Genomic DNA, 21,273 nt, shown 5'->3' on the forward strand with positions numbered 1-21,273 from the left:
AAGCCCAACTCTCTCAGCCTGTCACCATAGCAGAGGTGCTCCAGCCCCCTGAGCATCTTTGTCGCCTCCTCTGGACTCTGTCAAACTGGTATATATCCTTCTGATGCTGAGGGTTCCACAGCTGACACAGTACTGCAGGTGGGGTCTCAAAGATGACCTCAGCTATTCTGTGAATGTTGGGAAAAACAGGTTTCCCAGTGATAGGGACATCCACAATTTCTGGGTTTTTATATGGACAAACTTTGGCTTTTCCTCGTCCTTTGAGGTAGCTGAGGTTGGAGAGGAGAGGATGCAAAACCAGTTTGAGATAAGACACTAGTGTTGCAGTTTTCTTCCCAACCAGTTTGTTTAATGGTATTACAAGTAAATAAAATTCTGATCTTGTTAAAGTTGTGCAGTGGTTCTCTTTAATAAGAAGTAGCACTGCCAGGTTTGTCTGTGAAAATTTCTTCGCATCACACTTATAGCATTAACACTTTTCCAAATAGTGTGTGTTGTAGCGTGGCCCAAGATCACTGGGGAGCATGTGAAAAGCTGGGTGATTTTGGTCAAGCACAAGGGAAGCTCCAGAGAGTTTCTTAGATGACATTATGTGTTTAAATTCATAAGCAACTGCCATCTGTCTTTTGGCCTTCATTCTTTGCCCTAATAGAAGGGGAGGGGGAAAAGGTCCTTTCTGTAGGAACCTGTGATAAGGACTAGTATGACTTTGAGAGGCATTTAAAATGTGGCGGTTGCTTTCTTCTGAGTTGGAGTTAGGCTTCTCATAGCAAAAAGTTTGAGAACGGTGCACAGAACTGAAACACAAGAAAAATATGGCGCTGCACCAGTGTAGTGTCATTGTAATATTTAAAAAATTTTCAGGTCAGTAATTCTCAGACACAGCCCCCAGAACAGTACTACTGCTTCACATGCATTTCTCTAGTTATTAACATAACACAATATGGTGACAATAAGTCAGGAATGTGCCAGTGGAACAGAAAACAAAAGTTGGGAGGAAGGAAGGAATGTGCGATAGGTCTACATAAGGGCGGATGGACCTCTCGTTAGGAAAATGGCTGCTGTACACTCACATCTAGTGAGCTTTGGTAGAGAGTAACATCTTGTTTTCCTTTCTGCTTTACTCAGATACAGGTTATTCTGGGTTAGTTTGAGAAGACATGCAATAAAACATGTTTTGAGAATGGCCATGAAATCCTACTGTAAACACAAGTTCACCATTTATAAATGGACCATTCCAACACTGCCACATGTTGTTTTTTAGGGTAGGGTGTTCTGCCTGTTCCAGTGAGTTTATTGAGAAATACATGCTGTTGTTACTCACTCATTTGGCTTTCCCCTTGCAGTGCTGATCACATACACACGTGTTCCAGTGCTCCTTTTTTTTTTTTTAATAATAATAAACAAAACAACCAACAGAAAACACTTCATCAATGTGCTTAGTGTTCTGATTGATACTCGCTAAACATGGTGCTAATAAAGAGTATTGACGTTTTTGGGAATTAGGTACAAACTGAGATGTTAATGCAGTGTTCTCAGGCAACAGGAACCATCTGCATTCAAAAAAAGACTTTAGAGAAAAATTTCAAATAATTAAACATGAAAGAAATTTCTTTTATGCATCTTGTGATCTGTGTATCTGCCTTGCGAACAAGTGAAACATGGATTTGATACCTCTTATCATTTAATTACTAGCTTTACTCAGTGTAAAGTACTCATTCAATTTTAGTTCAGGATATTTTGAATGAACAAGTTCTTAACTAAGTATCTTGCCAAGCATTCTTTAAATCATCTGTGAAGTTTTCCAGAACCAAAAATAATCTGGGATGGGAGCTTTAAAATGCAAGTGTAGCAATACTCCTGCAGTCGTCCTGTTAAAGCGAGGATTTTATGTTGAGATTTTACAGTCGGGTACTGCTACTAAATGAGAACATCCTTTTCCTGTCAGGAGGTGGAAATGACACTCGTTTATGTTCAGTGCTTTTACACAGTGGGTATATATGTAGCTGCTTTATGCTTTTCCATAACATGTATGTGACTATAAAGCCAGTCTTATCAAGGAGTGAGGCAGGTCTGTCAGCCAGATCAGGGATTTTGCACTGGGATATGCCACCTGTGAAACCATGACCTAGGCAGCAGTCCTGACATTTATGTTCATGTTTATGGCCCTTTGCCAACTTAACTTGCATCACTATTGCTAGAAAAGGTAAAAGGTGGTAGCTAGGATTTACTAGCAAAGAGGAAATAGCACCTAAGTTAAATGTGATGTCCTGGCCTTGTTAGTTGCAGTCAGGTATTTTTGCCATCTGTTCCCTTTCTCCACGTGCAATAAAAATGTTATTAGCTTAGTACAAGCTGATGGGTTCGCATGCTTCCTCCCACTGAAGAGTTGTCTTGGTACTATGTATGGGGGAGGAGAGAGCGCCTGTGTGTCTCAGTGCAGTTTTGGTGTGGCTTTGATAGGGAGGGGATGCGGATGGCTGTTTTCTTGGGCCATTTGGAGAGAAATAGAATTAATTGTTGTGAGTTTGAAGAATTCTGTAGTTATTGAATTATTTTATTAAGCAAGCAAAATAGGTAGTTTCTCCTCCTGCTCCAGTGAAACATTGCTTGTCACATCAGCAGTGATGCAACAGTGGCCTAAGCAGTAACTATAAAGGAAAACTTGAATAACTTCAAATCCTTGACTGCTGCGTGCTTTCAGAAATTTCCAGTTCTTGCTTCCTTTTTTCTCTGTGCTTTTCCAGTAAGTAGATTCAGACCTCTTTTTATAATTTGTTGCTGGTTGAAACCAGTTCTATAATCACAATTCTGGGATTTTGTCTGAATTTAAACTGACCCTGTTAAACTCTAGCAAAGTATAAGAAATCCTGATTACTGGACCCACACTAAAATTGGCTGGAAAATGAAAAGTAATTGGTAGGTGGTGAAATAGTAAATCCTCAGAATCTTTTGCGGTCTGCATGTTTATGTCTTTTTTAAAGCATTTAAGGGAATGATGGATTATAAACTTTGAGATCAAAAAATGTATTTGAGCTATGTTGGCACAGGTATGTGAGAGCTCCCCAGCCGATCCCTTGTGGCTGCCTGTGCACTGGGGCTGTGCGGTGCTCCTGCTGAGGTCTGCTATAGATGGTTGCATCGCACAGGTGGACAGTGAAATGGGGTGGAAGATTGTGCTACTTCATTTTGGAGAAGAACAAAACCAAATGTGGTGTCAACCTTTGTATAGCAATAAAGGTTTATGGTTGCGTTGATGAGCAGCTTCTTTAAACCATAAATCACAGTTTCTCCAAATGTGTGATAAAATAGTCTTTTGCTGATTATATAACATAAATTTTAGAAACTTAAGAGTATTTTAAACCTTTTTTTTTTAGTAATAATCTATTTCTGCAGTGGATATGCTTAATGTTAAAGAATGATATTTTAGAATTCTAGGTGTGTTTTAAACATTGAAATAATTCTAGATATCATGGCACTGTTTTTAACAATGCTAATCTGATTTAACCTTCCTAAGCTATATGACACCATCTTTATGGTGAATAAAAAGCCACAGCTCCCTGTAGACTAATAAAAACCTATGTTCCTAGGTAATTGAGTTCCCAGATAATGTTTCAAGCTCACATTATTTCTGCTCGTGTCAACTTACTGGTTCATTTTATTGAAAAGAATTACGTTTCTCACAAGGCAGCCTATTGTCCTGTCTAGCTGTTGTGTTTTCTGGTGTGTAGTATGGTCACAAGTGGGAGGAAGCAAAAGCTGTTAAGTTAGAGTACAGTAAGAAGCACAGGGAATAGACAGGAATATTAGCAATTTACTGAGAAGTAGAGAACTGAAACTATAGATTTCAGGATAGCTGAATCTTTTACAAGAAAAGCAACCATCTGAACACGTGGTAACGAAACTAGGAATTACATTCATACAAGAAAGCAATGCGGAACTAAATGTTTGTGGCATGCTGAGTGGTGTTGTGGTGGGCTGAGCTACTTTCGATCTGAGAAAAATCTTAATTTTTCTTTTCTATAGAGATTGAATATTTTGGGATTTGTTTGTTTAATACATTTATTTATTGTTCTAGAGATTTTGAAATAATTATAATGCTTTTAGGTATTAGCCATAATGAGCATCCACAATTTAAGATTTCTAAAATCAGAAACCTGCATATGGTGTCTGAAAAAGAGTGATTGCTTGTTCAGCTGTGCATTTCAAATCCACTGTCAACAGAAATATCAATAATCTCTAGCAATTAAAAAAACCGGTGTTGCCAGTCTTACAATATACAGGTTTCTTTAGCATCAGCAGATAGAATACATTTGTATTATCTGAATATTAATGTATTTCCGGTTGTAAGAAAAGTAGATTGCTTATAAGAGCATCAAAGAGAATGCTTGTTTGCTTATGTGTCTTAAAATACTTAAAGAAAGGACAAATACAGCATGGATTTAGTAATGATAAAGGATGTATTCAAGCTACTTACTTATTGCAAATGGATTTAATAGTTTAAAATCTTCCAAAACGGTCCACATAGTGTGGAATCCTATTTGTAGGATTTGTTTTCCATGCTTTGTGTGCAGTTAAATTCTGATATTTCGCAGTGTGCTATTTATGTTTTATGTTAATCAACCAGAAGTCTCTCAGGTTTACTCAGTTGTACACTCTTGTTGAATATGTGTTGTCCAAAACTATGACTGTAAATATGTGATATGCTAAAAATATTTGGTAGCAATGCACAAGACTACTTAGGATATGGAAGAACAGAGAAATGCCAAAGGTGTCTATAAAAACAATATACCTCCAGTATTTTATTCTGGAGGTACTAGCAGTTGTATTTGTAGATGTTTTACTCATATATTAAAACATATAAACATATAAGTAAATAAATGTAAATATATATTTATAGTAACTCTCTTACAAAATAATAGTCTTCATCATCCCTAAGAAATAGTTGAGGATTTATAGGTGGGTGAATCAGCATTTCAGTTCATGTTTTAAAGCATGGTAGCTTCAAAATTAAGTACACTAAAATTGAGCTGAAATTTGTGTTAACTGGAGTTCTGTGTGTTGTGTCCCCCTAGGAGGAACAGGCAGCTAAACTCAAAGCTGAGAAGATCAGGGTTGCATTAGAGAAGATTAAAGAGGCACAAGTGAAAAAGGTAAATCATTTATACTGGTTTATAAGATCTTTATATTATACTTATTTGCTTGGAAAATGTAGACAAAATTCTGCAGTTGTGTCTGTTACCCTTAAGTTGCCCAAAATAAAATAGGAAGAATGTGGTGTTCTGATCTTGAGTGTTAATGTACTTTCTCATCTAGACTGGACCTAATCAAGGAAATTCTAGTGTATGGAATAACATGTTTTTCTTAAGGAATAGCTTATTTTGCAGCAAGTGCGCATGAAGAAGACTTTGCCAGCTTCCAGCCAGAGCTGAAATGAGAATCTGGCTTCCTGTATATTAAGTAGTCTCACATTTAAAATTTGGGTCTGTTTTCTTGACAGACCACTTCCCATTATGCATAGCAGGATTTTCCGGTGCTAAATGGAATACAAGCATTCCAGACTATAGACAGGGGTTATTAAGTGAAGAAAGTCTGCTGGCTTTACTTGATGCACCGTCAAAGAATACAGTGTTCCCTTGAAATTTAGCTGCTGCTTTTTTTTTTTTTTTTAAGTTTGGAATTTTTTCAGTAGCTTAAAATGCCTTTTACATTTAGTGTTTATAAATCAAAAGCTGAAAAACTGTCCTGGCAGGAAGATGGGAAGTAACAAGCCAACCAGTATTACAGTCACTAGGTTTTAACTTTTCCAGCTGAACAAGGAAGCAAACAACATAATGATTGGCAAGAAGAAACTATTGTCTTAAGGTTTTTGATTGCTTAAAAAAAGAGCTGCATTTTTCTTTTGGGACAGTGACGTCTGTAAAATGTCTGTGAAAAGCCATTATGTATTAAAAGCAGATTTCTTTTGCACTAACGCTTCATGCTGCCCAGAAAAAGAAGATTTAATATAGGTATAGCGTTTACAGAATCAGCATTTTTAGAAAATATGGAGAAAGCAGGCAGAAAGCTTGGATTGCAAATCTGAAAAATTCTGATGCTATATAAAGTTGTGCAGAACTCTAGAGCTATGTTTGTTCCACCTAGAGACATGAGAAAAATTGTCACAAAGACAGTTTATTAATCAGAACAGGACAGGAGGGATTTTTTTCCTCGACACACAACTAAAGCACATTGTCATTGTGGTGGGAAGACCTTTATATTTACTTTCTTATACTGAAGGAGAACAGTATCTTGTTAAGTGTCTGTGAAGCAAATATCTAACCATGTTTTTTTATATTTTGAGGGAGTGTTTTGGTTGGACTTAATATTTTATGCTATTTTAACAATCTTAGAAAAACAAGATCTTAGAAAAACTAGTTTTATTTGAAACATAGGAAATTAATCCATCTTCTTGTTTTCCTAATTTTCTGCTTAATAGTTGGTGATCAGAGTCCATATGTCTGATGACAGCTCAAAAACAATGATGGTGGATGAGAGGCAGACAGTGAGACAAGTATTAGACAATCTGATGGACAAATCACATTGCGGTTACAGTTTGGACTGGTCATTGGTGGAAACTATCTCTGAATTACAAATGGGTAAGTAATAGTTATAAACATTTATAATTCTTAGCTACTGATGTAATACTTTGTCCTCAGAAATATTTAAATTCTTGACTTCATAATGTTTCATCATCCTGTTCATTCATGTAGTAAATGTTCATTCATGTAATAAAGTTCATGAATGACATGTTTTCTTCTTTCATATTAAAAACATGTCTAAATTTTAAGGTGTGGTGTAGGAATTTTACTAATGCCTAATCACTGAGTCTCTCGGTTATGATGTGTTCCTCACAGAAGAAAGAGGTAAAGGATAAAAAACTTAGCGTGCGTCTTCCTCTTTGTAAATAGTACTTTGTATTGATCCTAATGGCTCTTACTACAAAAAGCTGTCTACATTTTTTTGAAAGGTCAAGCAAGTCCTGAAGGATTCTGAAAGCAATAATTTGCTGAAATGCCATGTAGGCTGTGTGAAGGGGGAATAGATTGCAAAAAGCAAGAGTCTTCTTCAGGGACTTTGGAAGGATGAGAAAGTTGGTCTCGTTGTTTCCCAAAGATGCCGTCTTACTTATTTTAGAATTAGGGGTTTCAGATCCTTCTCTACCATATCAGTAAATTTTCTTCCTCTCTTCTATTTTGCCTATTTTCAGTATCTAGTACTAGTGTTGTCAGCAGAGGATCAAAGCTCAGAGTTCTCAGAAACCATTGTTGACACACCATTTATTTAGCAGGATGGATGGTAAGAAATAAACAGTGTCAAGTTTTTGGAGTTCTTCTACCATACCCTCGCTAACCATGGGTATTCAGCATTTCAGAAGGATTTGTTTTGCCTCTCATCATTGCCTATTTTTGATACTTTATGAGTGAGATAGTGACTGGGAATGTAGGAACAAACTTCGTGCTGAAAAAGTCCAGAATACATATAAATGTGATAACCTCCTTATTTGTGCTCATAAAATTTGAAATGTCATTTGAGCCTGCTGTGTTCATGGGGGATGGTAGACTTTGTCAGGTGAAAAAAAAACCCAAACACTTCATATATTGATCGAACTATAATGGAACTATAACCCTGAAAAGATGGAGATGTTATTGAGTGAGTGTATGTGTAAAATTAAACCAAGCATATGTGAAAGTTGACTAAGGTCTTTTAGTTTCTTAGTCTAAACTTGTTCTGCATTTTAGTAGACCTTGAACTCTTGTTTTCTCTACATATATGCCTTGTCTCCCAGATATGACTACAGAGTAGTTTCTGCCACAGAATGTGACAGATTCAAATTATTTGCTCTCTTGTTACTGCTGCAGAAAGAATCTTTGAAGATCATGAAAATCTCGTTGAAAATCTTTTGAACTGGACAAGAGATAGTCAAAACAAACTAATGTTTGTGGAACGTATAGAAAAATATGCACTTTTCAAGAATCCCCAGGTAAGCCTGAGTCTCATGTTGAGATTCATGCACGCATGCATGCCTGGTTGCAGTGACTTTTTTTGATAGCATTAATTTCCATACTTTTATTTTGATACTTGCATAGGTGTTAAAATGCCAGGCAACTTTACATTTCGGCCCCATGTGCATCCACATGGTAGTTGGCACAAAACCAAGTCCCAGCAGAAAACAGTGAGCAGAAGCAGTAAGTGTTTGTGGCTGATTTTAATGGAGAGGAAGGCTAGCAGTTTCATGGCATTTACACCACACCAATACTTAGTGCTGTTCAGTTATGTAAATATGCAAGAGAGACGTTGACAGAGACTCGTAATAGTAATGTCTCTCCGCTGCGCATTCTTATATTGCTGGCAGGAAGGGGAAGAGAGAGAAAAGACAATAGCTGCTCCGTGGTCAGATGGCAAGTGAGGAGAAGAGAGCATGTGTCCCTCCCTGTAGAAGCTGGGACGTGCCTCTGTTCACCTGGTGTTTCCTGTTCCCTGGCTAGGAAACCGAAGGCCCCGCTTATTTCTCACGTGGCCTTAAGGGGCTCTCTCTTCTCAAATGTTAGCTACAGGTTTGATATCCAGCAGCGTATTGATGGGGGGAGTGGAGGAAAAGAGACAGAAAAGCAGAAGGTGGCTCTTTGAAGAATCTGAATGGAAACAAGCTGGATGTAATATCACTTGATCTCTCTCTTCACTCTTACCTAATGTATTCCCTTTTGGGGTCATAAATGATTTTTATATCTGTATGACATCTCTGTGTTAATTTCTTGGATTTAAACTGAGTGTCCGTTTTGCACGCTCATCCTTTTGGACACCGTCAAATGTACTTGATTTTTTTTTTTTTTTAAGCAAGAATTCAAAACCAGGTCATATTCAGGGGCTTTGCAATGAAGCAGCAAAACTAAATTCTTTTTAAAAACATGTAGTTGATATGTTTACTCTCAGTACATACAGTAAGCACTGTCAACAAGAGTGAGGTACCAGAATAAAACCAGTATTTCTCCTTTTGTGGAGCTTTGTGGACTGCCAGGACAACATTGTTGTGAGGCTATTACTTAAGATAAGACTATGGGACTGATTGACACTTCTGGAAAAGGTGGATATAACTTAGTTCCATGTATTATTTAGCAGTCTGACCGTTTCAATTGGACTACAAAGTTTTGTTAAATTAGCGTATTGTTCCTAGATAATAGCTGTGGGTTTTTTTCTTAATGCTACAAAAAGGTAAATGAGGAACGTTACTTGGCTTGATTTCAGAATGCCTACAGAAACATTAAGCTTTTTCTTGTTACAGAACTATCTTCTGGGGAAGAAAGAAACCTCTGAGATGGCAGACAGAAATAAAGAGGTGCTGCTAGAGGTAAGACTGCTGACACAAGAAGAGTCTAGTGGTGATTTCGGAGCTTGAAGCTAAACTCCAAAAGGTTGGGGTTATTGAAATTGATGGATAGAGCTGAATTCTCTTAGTTCTGTGAACAACTGTGAATGGAATGTGTTACATTTGAGATAAATGGCTATTTTAATGTTACCCTGTTTCAGATATTATCAGTTAATAAAAATGTGTCTTTATTTTGTTTAATAACTGATATACGATACACAGTGTTAATCAAAATGAGGTTACCTGTAACTGTGGCTAAAACCAGTTGAAATTTGCAGAACTGTCACCTGTATTTTTGACCTGTGGTAGTAGAGAATTTTTTACTAGTACTCTCCAAATCGTTAATCTGAACAAAATTCTATAGCACTGGTTTAGTGTCTGGTCTGCGTTACTGTTTTAATTTTTTTTAGTAAGCAAAGTAGTTAAAATTCTTTCAATTACAATCTAAAATGAACAACCAAATATTACATTAAAAAAATTAGTGGAAAAAAAGAAAGTCAGTTAATATTGAAAGCATTAAATAGTTTACGGAACAAAGGACAACAAAAAAATGTGTGGAGCAAATAAAGCAAACCGTAAACATAGCCTCCATAAGCTAGAAATGGAATGTTTTTGTGACAGTTTTGTAGAGGCATACCCATGCAGAAGTGTCATACCTTCCACTTGATTTCCAGAATAATGATTATGATTTCAGTAGGTACACAGAAGTAAATTTTTTGTGTATTTAATTTTGGATTATACTTAATACAATATAATTTATAAGTAACATGTGCATGCTCTTAGTATATTGTTAATATCGATTTTAATAAGTGGTCATTTGAATACTGTAGATCAAAAAGGTGCTTGAAGCCATGACATACAGAGAGTTGTAATTCTATCTAATTCTGTTTTCTAGGACTACTCATAAATCTCTGAGCTGCATAATAATCTGGAGTGTATTTAAAGTGCTTGTTTTCCTCTGTTAGCTCTTTTTAAATAGAACCTTAACAGAAGTTCTAGTGTGGACAGTCAGTAGCAACAAAGTACTCATGGAGTGAATTATATTTGTATCTGATGGATATGTAATTAGGTTTGGCATGTACTTAGAATTAACAGACTATATCTATAAGGTGACCTTGAGACTTTAAAGCCAGTAAAGCTGTTGGAGGATCTATTACTGATAAGCAGTGGTCAGAAAATCTTTGCAGTAGCTGCTAATATTTTTTGTTATTGTTGCACTGAGAAGATGCCAAGATCCTCTTGTGTTTGTCTGAATTACCTTACAGCTTCTACAGTTAATTGCTAATTCATATCACTGCATGAAAAAAAGAGCTGTCCCTCTTATGTGTGCATTCCTTAGATAAAGAATTTAAGAATTGCAGTCATTAAAAACAAACCAATGCATGCTGAATGTTCTCTCTGTTTCTCCCTTCCCAATCTACTGTGTTTATCGGCAGGAATGTTTCTGTGGAAGTTCTGTAACTGTGCCAGAGATTGAGGGAGTTTTGTGGCTGAAAGAGGATGGTAAGAAGTCTTGGAAGAAACGTTACTTTCTTCTTCGAGCTTCGGGAATCTACTATGTCCCTAAAGGGAAGGCAAAGGTATGCTACTTTAAAGCAATTTCCTTGAATCGTTTGTTGATGGTAAATCATGTGCACAAGAGTCAGCCTTAAATTTTGGCTTAGCTGTGCCTTGCTGTCCTGGTTTAAACCCAGACTGCAACTGAGTGCCACACAGCTGCTCGGTCACTCCCTCACTGTGGGATGGGGGAGAGAATCAGAAGAGTGAAAGTGAGAAAACTCGTAGTTGAGATAAAGACAGTTCAATAGGTAAAGCAAAGCTGCTGCACGAGCAAAGCAAAACAAGGGATTAATTCACTACTGCCCATCAGCAGGCAGGTGTTCAGCCATCTCCAGGAAATCTGGGCTCCGTCACACATAACCATTACTCAGGAAGACAAACGCTGTCACTCCGAATGTTCCCCCCTTCCTCCTTCTTCCCCCAGCTTTATCTGCTGAGCATGATGTCATGTGGTCTGGGATATCCCTTTGGTCAGCTGTCCCAGCTGTGTCCCCTCCCAGCTTCTTGTGCCCTCCAGCCTGTTCACTGGTGGGGTGCTGTGAGCAGCTGAAAAGGCCTTGACTGTGTGTGAGCACTGCTCAGCAGTGATGAAAACATCCCTGTGTTATGAACAAACACTGTTTCCAGCACAAATCCAAAACAGCCCCATGCCAGCTACTATGAAGAAAATGAACTCTGTCCTAGCCACACCAGCACGCTTCCCTGGTACCACATCACTTAATTAAAAGGGCAGCTTTATAATGGAAATATTGTTTAAATTAGCGTGGTAGCATTAGTGGAAAGTGTAACCCCAAATTTGAAACTACAAGAAGGCAAGAAGACTTTTTGAGTGAGCTCACCCTTAGGTGTTCAGAAACATTTGAGGAAAAATTATTGGTGGAGTTAAGAGGCTGTCTTTTCTCAAGCAGAATTCATAAGAAGGACCAAATTGCACTGTAAATGCCAATCATGAAATGTCAGTCCAACTCCACATCAGTCTGCTCATTTAATTGATTTTAGTTCATATAAGTGGTATTCTTTTTGGACCAATCTGTGCTACGTTTTTTGAAACTGGTAAATACCATACCGTTTCTTTAGTGTCACTTCTGTGTGTATCAGCAGTGAAAAGTAAATAGAGAACTGCTACAAATGCATTATAATTGCAAGGCTGAACTATTGTGAGTTCAAGTTGTCCATTAATCCATCAGTCTTGACAGCATCAGCTGGTCCCCAATACAGAAGAGCACTTCCCACACAGCTGGCAATGAAGAGGAAATCTCTTGTCAGCACATCGGCTTCCTTTGGAGCTGAATACATCCCAGATGTTCTTTCCACAGCCTTTTGCTTTGTTAACACAGTCTATATGCAAGATAGCGGGCTGAAATTCTGTGCCCTACAATGACTGCTAAACTAAATTAGAGTTTTAGTCACGTTCACACTGGAATTTGCACACCTTGATTATTGCCAAGAGGAAACGTAACCAACAGCTCTTAAAAAGTTTCCAGTCAACCAATCCTGTTTACCAACTCTGAATAAATGTTAGTAGTCTGGTGTAAAATGTTACCAAAAGGCAAACTGCAGACTGAATTTGGAAAAGGATATCCTGGTTAAAAATGGAAGTCTGATGCATGACCATGCATGGCTCTATCTCCTTCTTGTATTGGTAGTTTTCCATTCAGATCGAAACTAATACTTGACCTTACCTTGACCTTGTATTAGTGTTGGATCTTAACACTAGACTGATTTTGTTGGTCAGTGTGGTTTTCTTATAAAGATATTTTGTAAATGTTTGGTTTTGTATTTAATAGGTCTCGCGGGATCTCGTGTGCTTTCTGCAGCTAGATCATGTCAATGTTTACTACGGACAGGACTATCGGAACAAATACAAAGCACCCACAGACTATTGTTTAGTGCTAAAGGTAACTTGTTAATTATTTTGAAAATTTTCCTACTTAAAAGAGCAATTAAAGAGTGTAAAATATTTCCAGAGTAATCTAAGTCCCTTATAATACATACACTTCCTAGTTGTGAGCAAGAGTTGATGAACACAATATTAATCTTGGGAAAGATGATAATTTAGAATATGCTTCTCTCTAAATTATTTTGGTTCTGCATATGAGAAATCTGAATTGCCGTAACTTACAGTGACAGTGAGAAAGCTATGTTTAACTACATTTTCTGTAGAGTTGTAATGAGCCTCCTTGACAGAAATACAGTAAAAAAATGAGAAAATGCCATGAAGGGACTAGTGCTGAGGGAAGAAATGGTGATGAATCATTTTCTTCCCCATCAAACTGACAAATTTCTTCCACCTTCCAGAAGATACATGTGGATGGCTTTACTGGATTCACTCTAGGTTTCTCTGACAGTGGCCTTTCTTTATAAACTGCTAGGGAAAAAATTAGAAGCACAGGACCATCTTGCAGAGATACTTCCACAGAATATTTTGTATTGTATACTTGCTGTCATCTCAGAGTGTAGGTCCAGAGTTGCACAGAAGTTGTTATTAGGCAAGTCTGCCCATATTCTCCAACTTGAGAGAAAGGGGATGCTGTAAAGGAAGAAACTTCTGAGTATAAAGGACAGGTGGAAAGAACAAGTAGAAAAAAATGTTATGAAAGCAGTGACCTGATCTTAAACTGTTAGATTAATAGCTTGAGTATTTCAAGTTATTTTAAATTGCATCATCTTTCAGTCTCTCTTGACTCCCACACAGTGTTCAAAATGGTATCAGTTCCTGTAAGATAGCTAGCTACAAAGCTATTTTAAAACAGGATTTCACAGTATGTTCACAGCAAGTAGAGTGTCTTCATGGATTTGGAAACAGTGCAAATGACAAGAGGTGGTTGTAGTTGCTCTTACAGTTTTCCTTTCACCTCTTACCTTCCCTGATCTGTAGCTCATGTGGTGTTGCATATGTCCATCCATGAGAATGTTTTATATGCCTGGAGTCTGTGGCTGCCTGTCCACTGTGTGAAAAACGGATTTCATGTTCATGTAGACTGGGCAGCATGCATTTGGACCCACTGAGAGGAGACACTGAATATCAAATACGGGACATGATAGTAAGGGAGAAAGCATACAGCTGAAACTGGAAATATTTTCCATGTTCCATGACCTAAAATACTGAAAGATGCACCCTTTCTTAGTGTTTCAAATGTGAAATGAGTCCATGCTGGACACACTGCCAGTCTGCGTGTGAAACAATCCCCACTGCCACCTCCTGAAATGCTCTCAAACATTTTGAAGTGGGCTCAAATACAGGCTACTATTGAAGAGCTTCCAGCATTTTGTCTGAATAGACCTCAGCAGATAGGTGGCTTTCCTTGCATACCTAGCTATTAAAATGTTGATGGGGATTAACAATTTTTCTGCAGCATCCACAGATCCAGAAGAAATCCCAGTATATCAAGTATCTCTGCTGTGATGATGTAAGAACTCTACACCAGTGGATCAATGGCATCCGCATTGCCAAGGTAACCTCCTCTAGGCAGTCTTGTTGTGTTGTCATGAGTTGTTGTCATCTGTTTGAAACCATTTATATAGTTAGGTAGCAACATACATGCTAAATATAACTTCCCTCTGTTTAACTGTGCTGAACATGAACTGTACAACCTTCTTACATATTTCATTCCCTAGCAAAGTTGTCAGGCTTTGTTGTTATGATAATTCAGTGATTGGGCCCTTTCTTCTTGTTTCTGCTGCACCTCTGTCACATTGCAAAGTTCTAACGGACATCGTGGCTAGATTTTAGCCAGCTCCCTTCCAGATTTTAAAAAGGTGGCTTATGGGAAAAGAGAATTGAGAAAACAGAATTGTTTTCTAAGATCCCCGGGTTGGCTGAGTTTACTCATTGGCCCATTTCTTGCTTGACACTGTCTCTTCTAACATCAGTAAACTGTTTTTCTTCCTTTCAGCAATTCACTAATAAAATGTTAATGTTGCCTGAGTTCCTTCACAAAAAGCCTGTTTCTCTCTGGGGGTAAAAGGGTGGAATAGGGAAGCCAGAGGTGGGGCTCAACAATCTGAAAAAGATACATAGCCTATACAGTTGTTCAATTTGTTTGTCATTTTGCTTAGTATGGGAAGCAACTATACATGAACTATCAGGAAGCACTGAAGAGAACAGAATCGGCATATGACTGGACTTCCTTGTCTAGCTCCAGTATCAAGTCAGGCTCCAGCTCATCTAGTTTGCCAGGTAATAATGTGATCTGTCTCGTAGAAGAAAGATATAATTACCTTTTTTATCATCTGCCACCGTAGAAGGAAATGCACTGTTTCTCCAAAGTCTTTTATGCTATGTTTAATCTAAAACATAGGCTTCATGTTTAACACATATATAAAAACATATAAAACCCTATTTTATGTTATTACTTGCAGTGGTGTATGTATTTGGAACATAGAGTATTTTCTTCTTCACCTCCAAAAAAGAATGTTTTTCTGACACTAAGAGGAAACTACCTTTCAAATTCTTGATGCCTCTATCTTCACCTCTTTGAAAAAAAGAAATCAAATACATGTTTTAATGATGCATAGACTTGCATGCATAGCTCTTAAACTGCTTTTTTTCCAACTGAAATTGGACAATGCTAAATAGTCCCTGCCCAAAAGCAAAGATTCAAACAGTCTCTTTAGAGACAGACTTTGAAAACATTATTTCTGTTCCTGTGTCAGACTGCATGTGCCTGCAGTTTATGCTCGTTTACCTCCCAGCAGGACTTGGACTTTTTTTTGTAGCACACAACAATTTAAAAATTGATGAATGGTTTATGTAGTCTCATTTCACTGTTCAGAGCGGACTGATGCTTTGCCAGGTTATTCTGAACCCTTGGGGGGAAGTTTCATTATTGAAAACAGGCTATTGTATGAAAGTGTTTTGTCCGTCACAGATACAGCTCAGGAAGTAATGCTGCTGAATTGGAAAGGTTCAGGATGGAGCCTGTGAGAATGAGCTAAGCAAATTCAGCCCAACTGGGAAGATGCCATGTTTTTGCAACTGTGGCACAGCTTGCCAGGTGTAGCAGTAAATTCTTGATTACTGACCATTCTCCATCCAAGCTGGATGATTTTCTGATAGTTTCTCTCCATGTGGGAAGCTGAGCCACAGCCCACCAGCCATGCCTATTCTGCCAGAGCTGCAGTCCAGCCTGTGCCTAGATGCTCTTTTTCTCAAGGACTGCTTGGGACTGCACCAAAGCAGGTGCCCGGGTGGGGTAAATAGGTCTGGCAGTGGCTGCTGCTTTCTTTTCAGGATACCCTGTGCACCCAGAGCATCATCTGTGTTTGCTAGTTGCAGGATGCACATCATTCCTTCTCTTCGCCTGAGGAGTGGAGCAGTCAGAAGCAGACTGCTGCCTTGGCTGGTGTAGTTTGCCTGTCCGCAGCCAATGTGCAGTGTCTGTTCCTCAGGTTGTGCTGGGACATAGTCCTGTGGAGAGCAGGCTGCGTGTATTGCATGAAACAAGGCTTTCCCAAAGTGCAGTAGCTGTTGGGTGTTTCAGAACCTATCAAGCTGCAGTGTGTTTTTACTCTGCAGCATGTCTGACATGCTGTCCTTTTTGTGGAGCCTCAGATTTGGTTAATACCAGGGATCTGTTACACTGTTATGTTTCCCAGACAGCAGCAGCCTGGATGTGAGCTAGAGCTTACGCAGTAGTTAGTGGGAACAATGTCCTTTGGTGGATTAACATGTTTAACAAGTGTAACCAATAAATGTCACATGGAGTGGCATTACAAGCACGCCAACTTTACTCTTGCATTCAGCAGCATATGCTAACTCTTTCTTAACTTTCCTCCAAACAGAATCGCAATCAAATCATTCTAATCAGTCTGACAGCGGAGTGTCTGACACCCAGCCAGCTGGACATGTCCGTTCCCAAAGTATTGTCAGCTCCATGTTCTCCGAGGCCTGGAAACGAGGCACTCAACTGGAGGAATCCAGCAAGGTAACAAGAAGACTTTAGTTTGAGAACCAGCGCCCAACAAAATGTACGAGACAGAGTGATACCTCTTCCACCTCTGTCTCGAGTGGGATTTCTTCTTGTTTTTACGCTGTGTTACTGACATGCACTGCCATATAGTTGTTTTTTCAGGAATCACGTTTTCAGGGAATTCAGCCCTGGAACCTACTATTCTTGCTTTTATTTGTGTGCACAGAAGCCCTCTGTTCTTTGAAGGCATGATACAGCCCTTCCCATAGAATCCTAGTAACTAATGTTGAATAAAGACAAAATAAAAAGATCAGCTGTTAACAAGTTGAATGAAATTCTTTCATTAAAATCTTTCTGCAGTTAATTAGCCACATCTTTCCATTGTAAAGATGTGAATAACTGAGACCCGAAGGCAGGTATATCTGTTTCAGAAGTACTCCAGTTGTTTTTACTCAAATGTTTTCTGTTATACTTGGTGGAAATGGAAACAGTAACCATAGATATGGTCAAAGCAGAAGTGCTAAAATTGAGAGCAGTTGTGGGTTGAGGCAGATTTGGTATCTCCTGTTGCTGTTAGAGAGTTAGAAAGTTTTTATCCCATTGAAGCCTGGGGCTCAGGTCTGTTATGGCTTGGTTAGTTTTCTGTGGTAGTTGACTGGTGTAGTTCCTGGGGAATACAGCAGAATTGCCACTTAAGCTGGTATGTTGTCAGGCTCAGAGGAATTTCCAGGTTCCTGAACAGCCGTGACGTCAGTATATTTACTGCATATTAACTGCAATATTAACTGCAGCAGTTAGCTGTGGAAGTACGTTGGCAGGATGCTATGAGAAGGTATCTTCACTCCTGTCAATTTCCAACCTTTCCCAGGCCCCAGGTTCAAGCTAGAGAAGCAAGCTTCTTTAAAAGTAAAACCATGGGTCACTACGCCTGACATCGGTGCATCAGATAAATAACTAAAAATAGGGCACATCATCACATTTTCAAATGAGAAAGGACATGTGGCACAATGTGAAAACTGACATGGCTGCATTCTTTGGGATTCATAACTTCTCTGCAGTGCCTGCTGGCTTGGAAATTGTCTGATTCTGATAGTAATGTAGTTTTCAGTCCAGGAATGTAGCTTGCTAAATTGTGATCCAGTTCCATCTGCATGAGTGGAACACCTGGTGCATGTTCATCAGCAGGTGGCTTGTCTGTGTATACAGGGTGCATCTTTTCTGCAGGGGTGGTAGGGCATTTGAGTCTGTATAGCATGTATCCCACAGAGGGGAAAGGGTACTGCTGTGAGAGACGTAATGTTGTTGTTCCCCAAAGTTTTGGTTTTTTTGTGAAAATGAGCCATGTAGAATTACAATTTGAAGCCATGTTAAAAAATTGTGAGTAAATTGGTGATAAATTTACCTTCAGTGAAACTGCAGAACATGCTTTTTTTACAGGTCTGGCCCAAGAAAAGTAAATAACTAATAAATCAGACTGGCAGTGGAAAACGTTAAACTGTGTGGCAAGAGAGGAAATAACAATGTTGAGAAACGTGTAAATGAGGTGAAAAGCTAGTTGCAGTTGCAGTGATACTGAGACTCATGCTGGCTTAGGCCGATTAGTCTCCCAGCAGTTATTTCAGAGGTGGTTATTGCACAGTGCTTTGGTGACAAAGCTGGCTTGAGAAGTTCATACAGGCAGGTTGCTGCAAGTGGCAGAATTAATGGAGACTTGTCCAGCATGTCCCCCTTGTGCAACAGCTCTCATCCCCTTCTGCAAGCAGGGCAGAACAGAGCATGCTTTGGCTCAGCAGGGAGATGACATTGAGGCTGGCCAGCCAGCTGGGATGCTGTACTGGTTGGCCAGTGGCTAACTGTAAAAAAAAGGGTGAGTTCTGCCTGCTCTTCCCTCATTTATCAGGTAAACTCCACAAGAACTTCTTGAAGTTGAAAATATATTGAGATTTCTCGCTGTCATATTTGACTGAAATTTGCTAACCAGTCCAAATGCAACTGGCTTAGGAAAAGAGATGGCAAACAGTTCAATTGCAAAAGCTTGTTTTCTTAGGAAAAACAGCTAAGAAAATAACAGTTGTTATTTTAAAAAATAGGTACTGTTCTTTTCATAGCATTTCTGAGAGTTCCAGATAGTCATGAAAATGCGTGTTACAACTATGAATTGGTATATGCAGTAAGTACTTTTTCAAGATACACAGAAGGACATAACATAGTTGTAAGGATGAACAAGGACAGTGATCTGTTTCAGGGTTCTTCTGTAAACAAAGTATCACTGAATATGTTTCTGGTTGTTGAAATTTTATTTGATTTTGTGAAAATAAGAGGGGCTCCCTCTCCTGAGATACACAATTTCCCTGTCCTGAGTGGTTTATTTGCTCACTGTGAAAATGACTGTCTTTAGTGGATGTGATGAAAATTCCTCTCTGTTTCAAATATATCTAAGATTAAAAACCCCACCTTTCCCAAAATGCAGGTAATCTGTCAACTTCGTATTTTGAAAGATTGCTGTTTGCCCAAAGACTGCTTTAGTCATCTGTTCATGCTCTTCACAGTTGGGCAGTGAAGGTCTCATTATGTCTTGTTTTGCTGGTTAGTTTTTGAACATGCTGTTTCAAATGGGATGTCACAGTTATCAAAATGCGTCCTCACTCTGTGTGCTTTAAGTGACAGATTGAAGGTTCTCCAAGGTCTTGCCATTCAGGGACATCTGTTCTGTTGTGCCTTGGTCTCCCTCTCGGTCTGTTATATGCCGCTTTTGTTTTTCCTGTTGCCTTTTGCAGTCTCAGGTGTCAAAAGTGAAGCTCAGCACAGCTAAGCTCAGCACACCCGTGGTGCCTTATACAGGGCACAATTAAGGTCAGGTGGTGCTACTTGAAAATTCATTAACCTGGGTGACTGGAAGAATGGTAATTTACAGACTAACACTTGTAAGAGATCAAGATTTATCTCCTGGTTTGGTATGTGAACACCTTGATTTAGCTCCAGAACCTTGTTACACTCTTGCCTTCCCAACCTGGTGTGACGGGTAGAGGCACACCCCACGCGTGTTGTCAGTCGCCGTTTGTTGTTTCTGACTCTAACCCTTTTGGTGGTGTTCTGTGCATATGGAAACTGTGCACTTCTGGTCAGAACAAAGCGAGTTGGGAACCTGCTCATCCAGCGCAGATGGGCATAATTGGGCTAACTTGGGGCCACGCATCTAATAATGAAGCATAGGCACCCAGTGTGGTCAGTTGCCGTGTTGGAGTTGCATTTCTGATGCATGTTTCTGCGCTGTGCACTGTGAAATTCACAACTTGGCTTGTAGCAAACCCACTTTGTATTAGGAGGATGTTTATAGACTTGAGTAATGCAATTATCGTCTTAATTTTTAACAGGAATGTAGGCTTACGGTTTTAGCGAAACAGTTTAACCAGAGCAATACCCAACGAGTAGACTAAAGCATTGCCTGCTGCCTTCCCATTGCTCCTTCCCTTAGTCTGTTTTTCCCTGTCTTTCCTTTCTTTTTCTGCCTAACGTAATTGCATGTATAGCTTTTCTTCCCAAAACTAACTTTCTTTGGCAGATCTCTAAACATTTCCTTCTGGGTAACTTTTCCTAGGAAATCTCAATTTTCCCTCTTTTTCCTCATTTTTCTCCTTGCCAGTCTTGGATATCAGAGCATGTGGAGCGGAAGGATCCCAGTAGTATTCCTGCGCAGAGCTTGCTCTTCACGTGCTTTAGTGCAGTTCGGGGTATCTGTGTTTTGAACACCGAACAGCGTAAGGCCTCAGCTAGCCAACGAAAAGGCTCGACAGGCGCTCTGGGAGGCCACGTGTGGTTGAACTCTGGTCTTCAGGAGCTGAGGAGACGTCTGCGGAGTCTGTTGCTCTGCCTGACATCCTCTGCCGTGGCCTGTGGCCCTCTGGGGCGAGCTCTGCTTGGGCCACTGCACTGTCCCAGAGGAGGACAGCAGTCTTCACTGGGCACAGCTGCCTGCCCCACAGAAGTGACAAGGCTGGTGTGTTTTGTCCCTGACAGTGAACCTAGCTTGGAGTAGGCCTGGCTGCCCTGACTGGCCAGCTCCCCTCCCTCCCTGCCTGCCTGGTCCAGGCTTGTCAGTGTACAGAACTGTCTCTTGCTGCATTGTCGTGCTAATGCTTCCTGCATGCTGTAATCTGCCACTTAATTTTGAATGACAGGCACATTTAAACCTTGACTTTATAATCTCTTTGTCTCCCTCCCTCCCTCTCTCCCTCTCTCTCTCTCTCTTTCTCCCTTTCCACTTTCACTACAATTCCCTTCCCAACAGGCCCGAATGGAGCCTGCAGGTCGGCCCTTAGCGTTGGTCACACCTCCTGTGTCCCCACAGACGAAAGTGGCAACCCCCTACGCAGCATCGCAGCCGTCCCCCCCACT

General features: G+C 39.5%; 1 protein-coding gene across 1 annotated transcript in view; it reads left to right on the top strand.

Annotated features, from left to right (window-relative positions):
- Positions 1 to 21,265, top strand: part of RAPH1 (Ras association (RalGDS/AF-6) and pleckstrin homology domains 1) — a gene marked incomplete at its 3' end in the record, with an annotated part of 46,906 nt that extends 25,641 nt beyond the window's left edge. The window contains exons 4-13 of the mRNA XM_010152126.1: positions 5,076 to 5,153; positions 6,479 to 6,638; positions 7,902 to 8,023; positions 9,323 to 9,388; positions 10,843 to 10,986; positions 12,754 to 12,864; positions 14,323 to 14,421; positions 15,026 to 15,146; positions 16,751 to 16,893; positions 21,167 to 21,265. Coding sequence (XP_010150428.1) covers positions 5,076 to 5,153; positions 6,479 to 6,638; positions 7,902 to 8,023; positions 9,323 to 9,388; positions 10,843 to 10,986; positions 12,754 to 12,864; positions 14,323 to 14,421; positions 15,026 to 15,146; positions 16,751 to 16,893; positions 21,167 to 21,265 — 1,143 coding nt within the window. The remainder of the gene's footprint in view (positions 1 to 5,075; positions 5,154 to 6,478; positions 6,639 to 7,901; positions 8,024 to 9,322; positions 9,389 to 10,842; positions 10,987 to 12,753; positions 12,865 to 14,322; positions 14,422 to 15,025; positions 15,147 to 16,750; positions 16,894 to 21,166) is intronic.
- Between the last annotated feature and the right edge of the window lie 8 nt (positions 21,266 to 21,273).

This window comes from Eurypyga helias, unplaced genomic scaffold (assembly GCF_000690775.1).
Source record: "Eurypyga helias isolate BGI_N326 unplaced genomic scaffold, ASM69077v1 scaffold245, whole genome shotgun sequence".
Classification (NCBI taxonomy): domain Eukaryota; kingdom Metazoa; phylum Chordata; class Aves; order Eurypygiformes; family Eurypygidae; genus Eurypyga; species Eurypyga helias.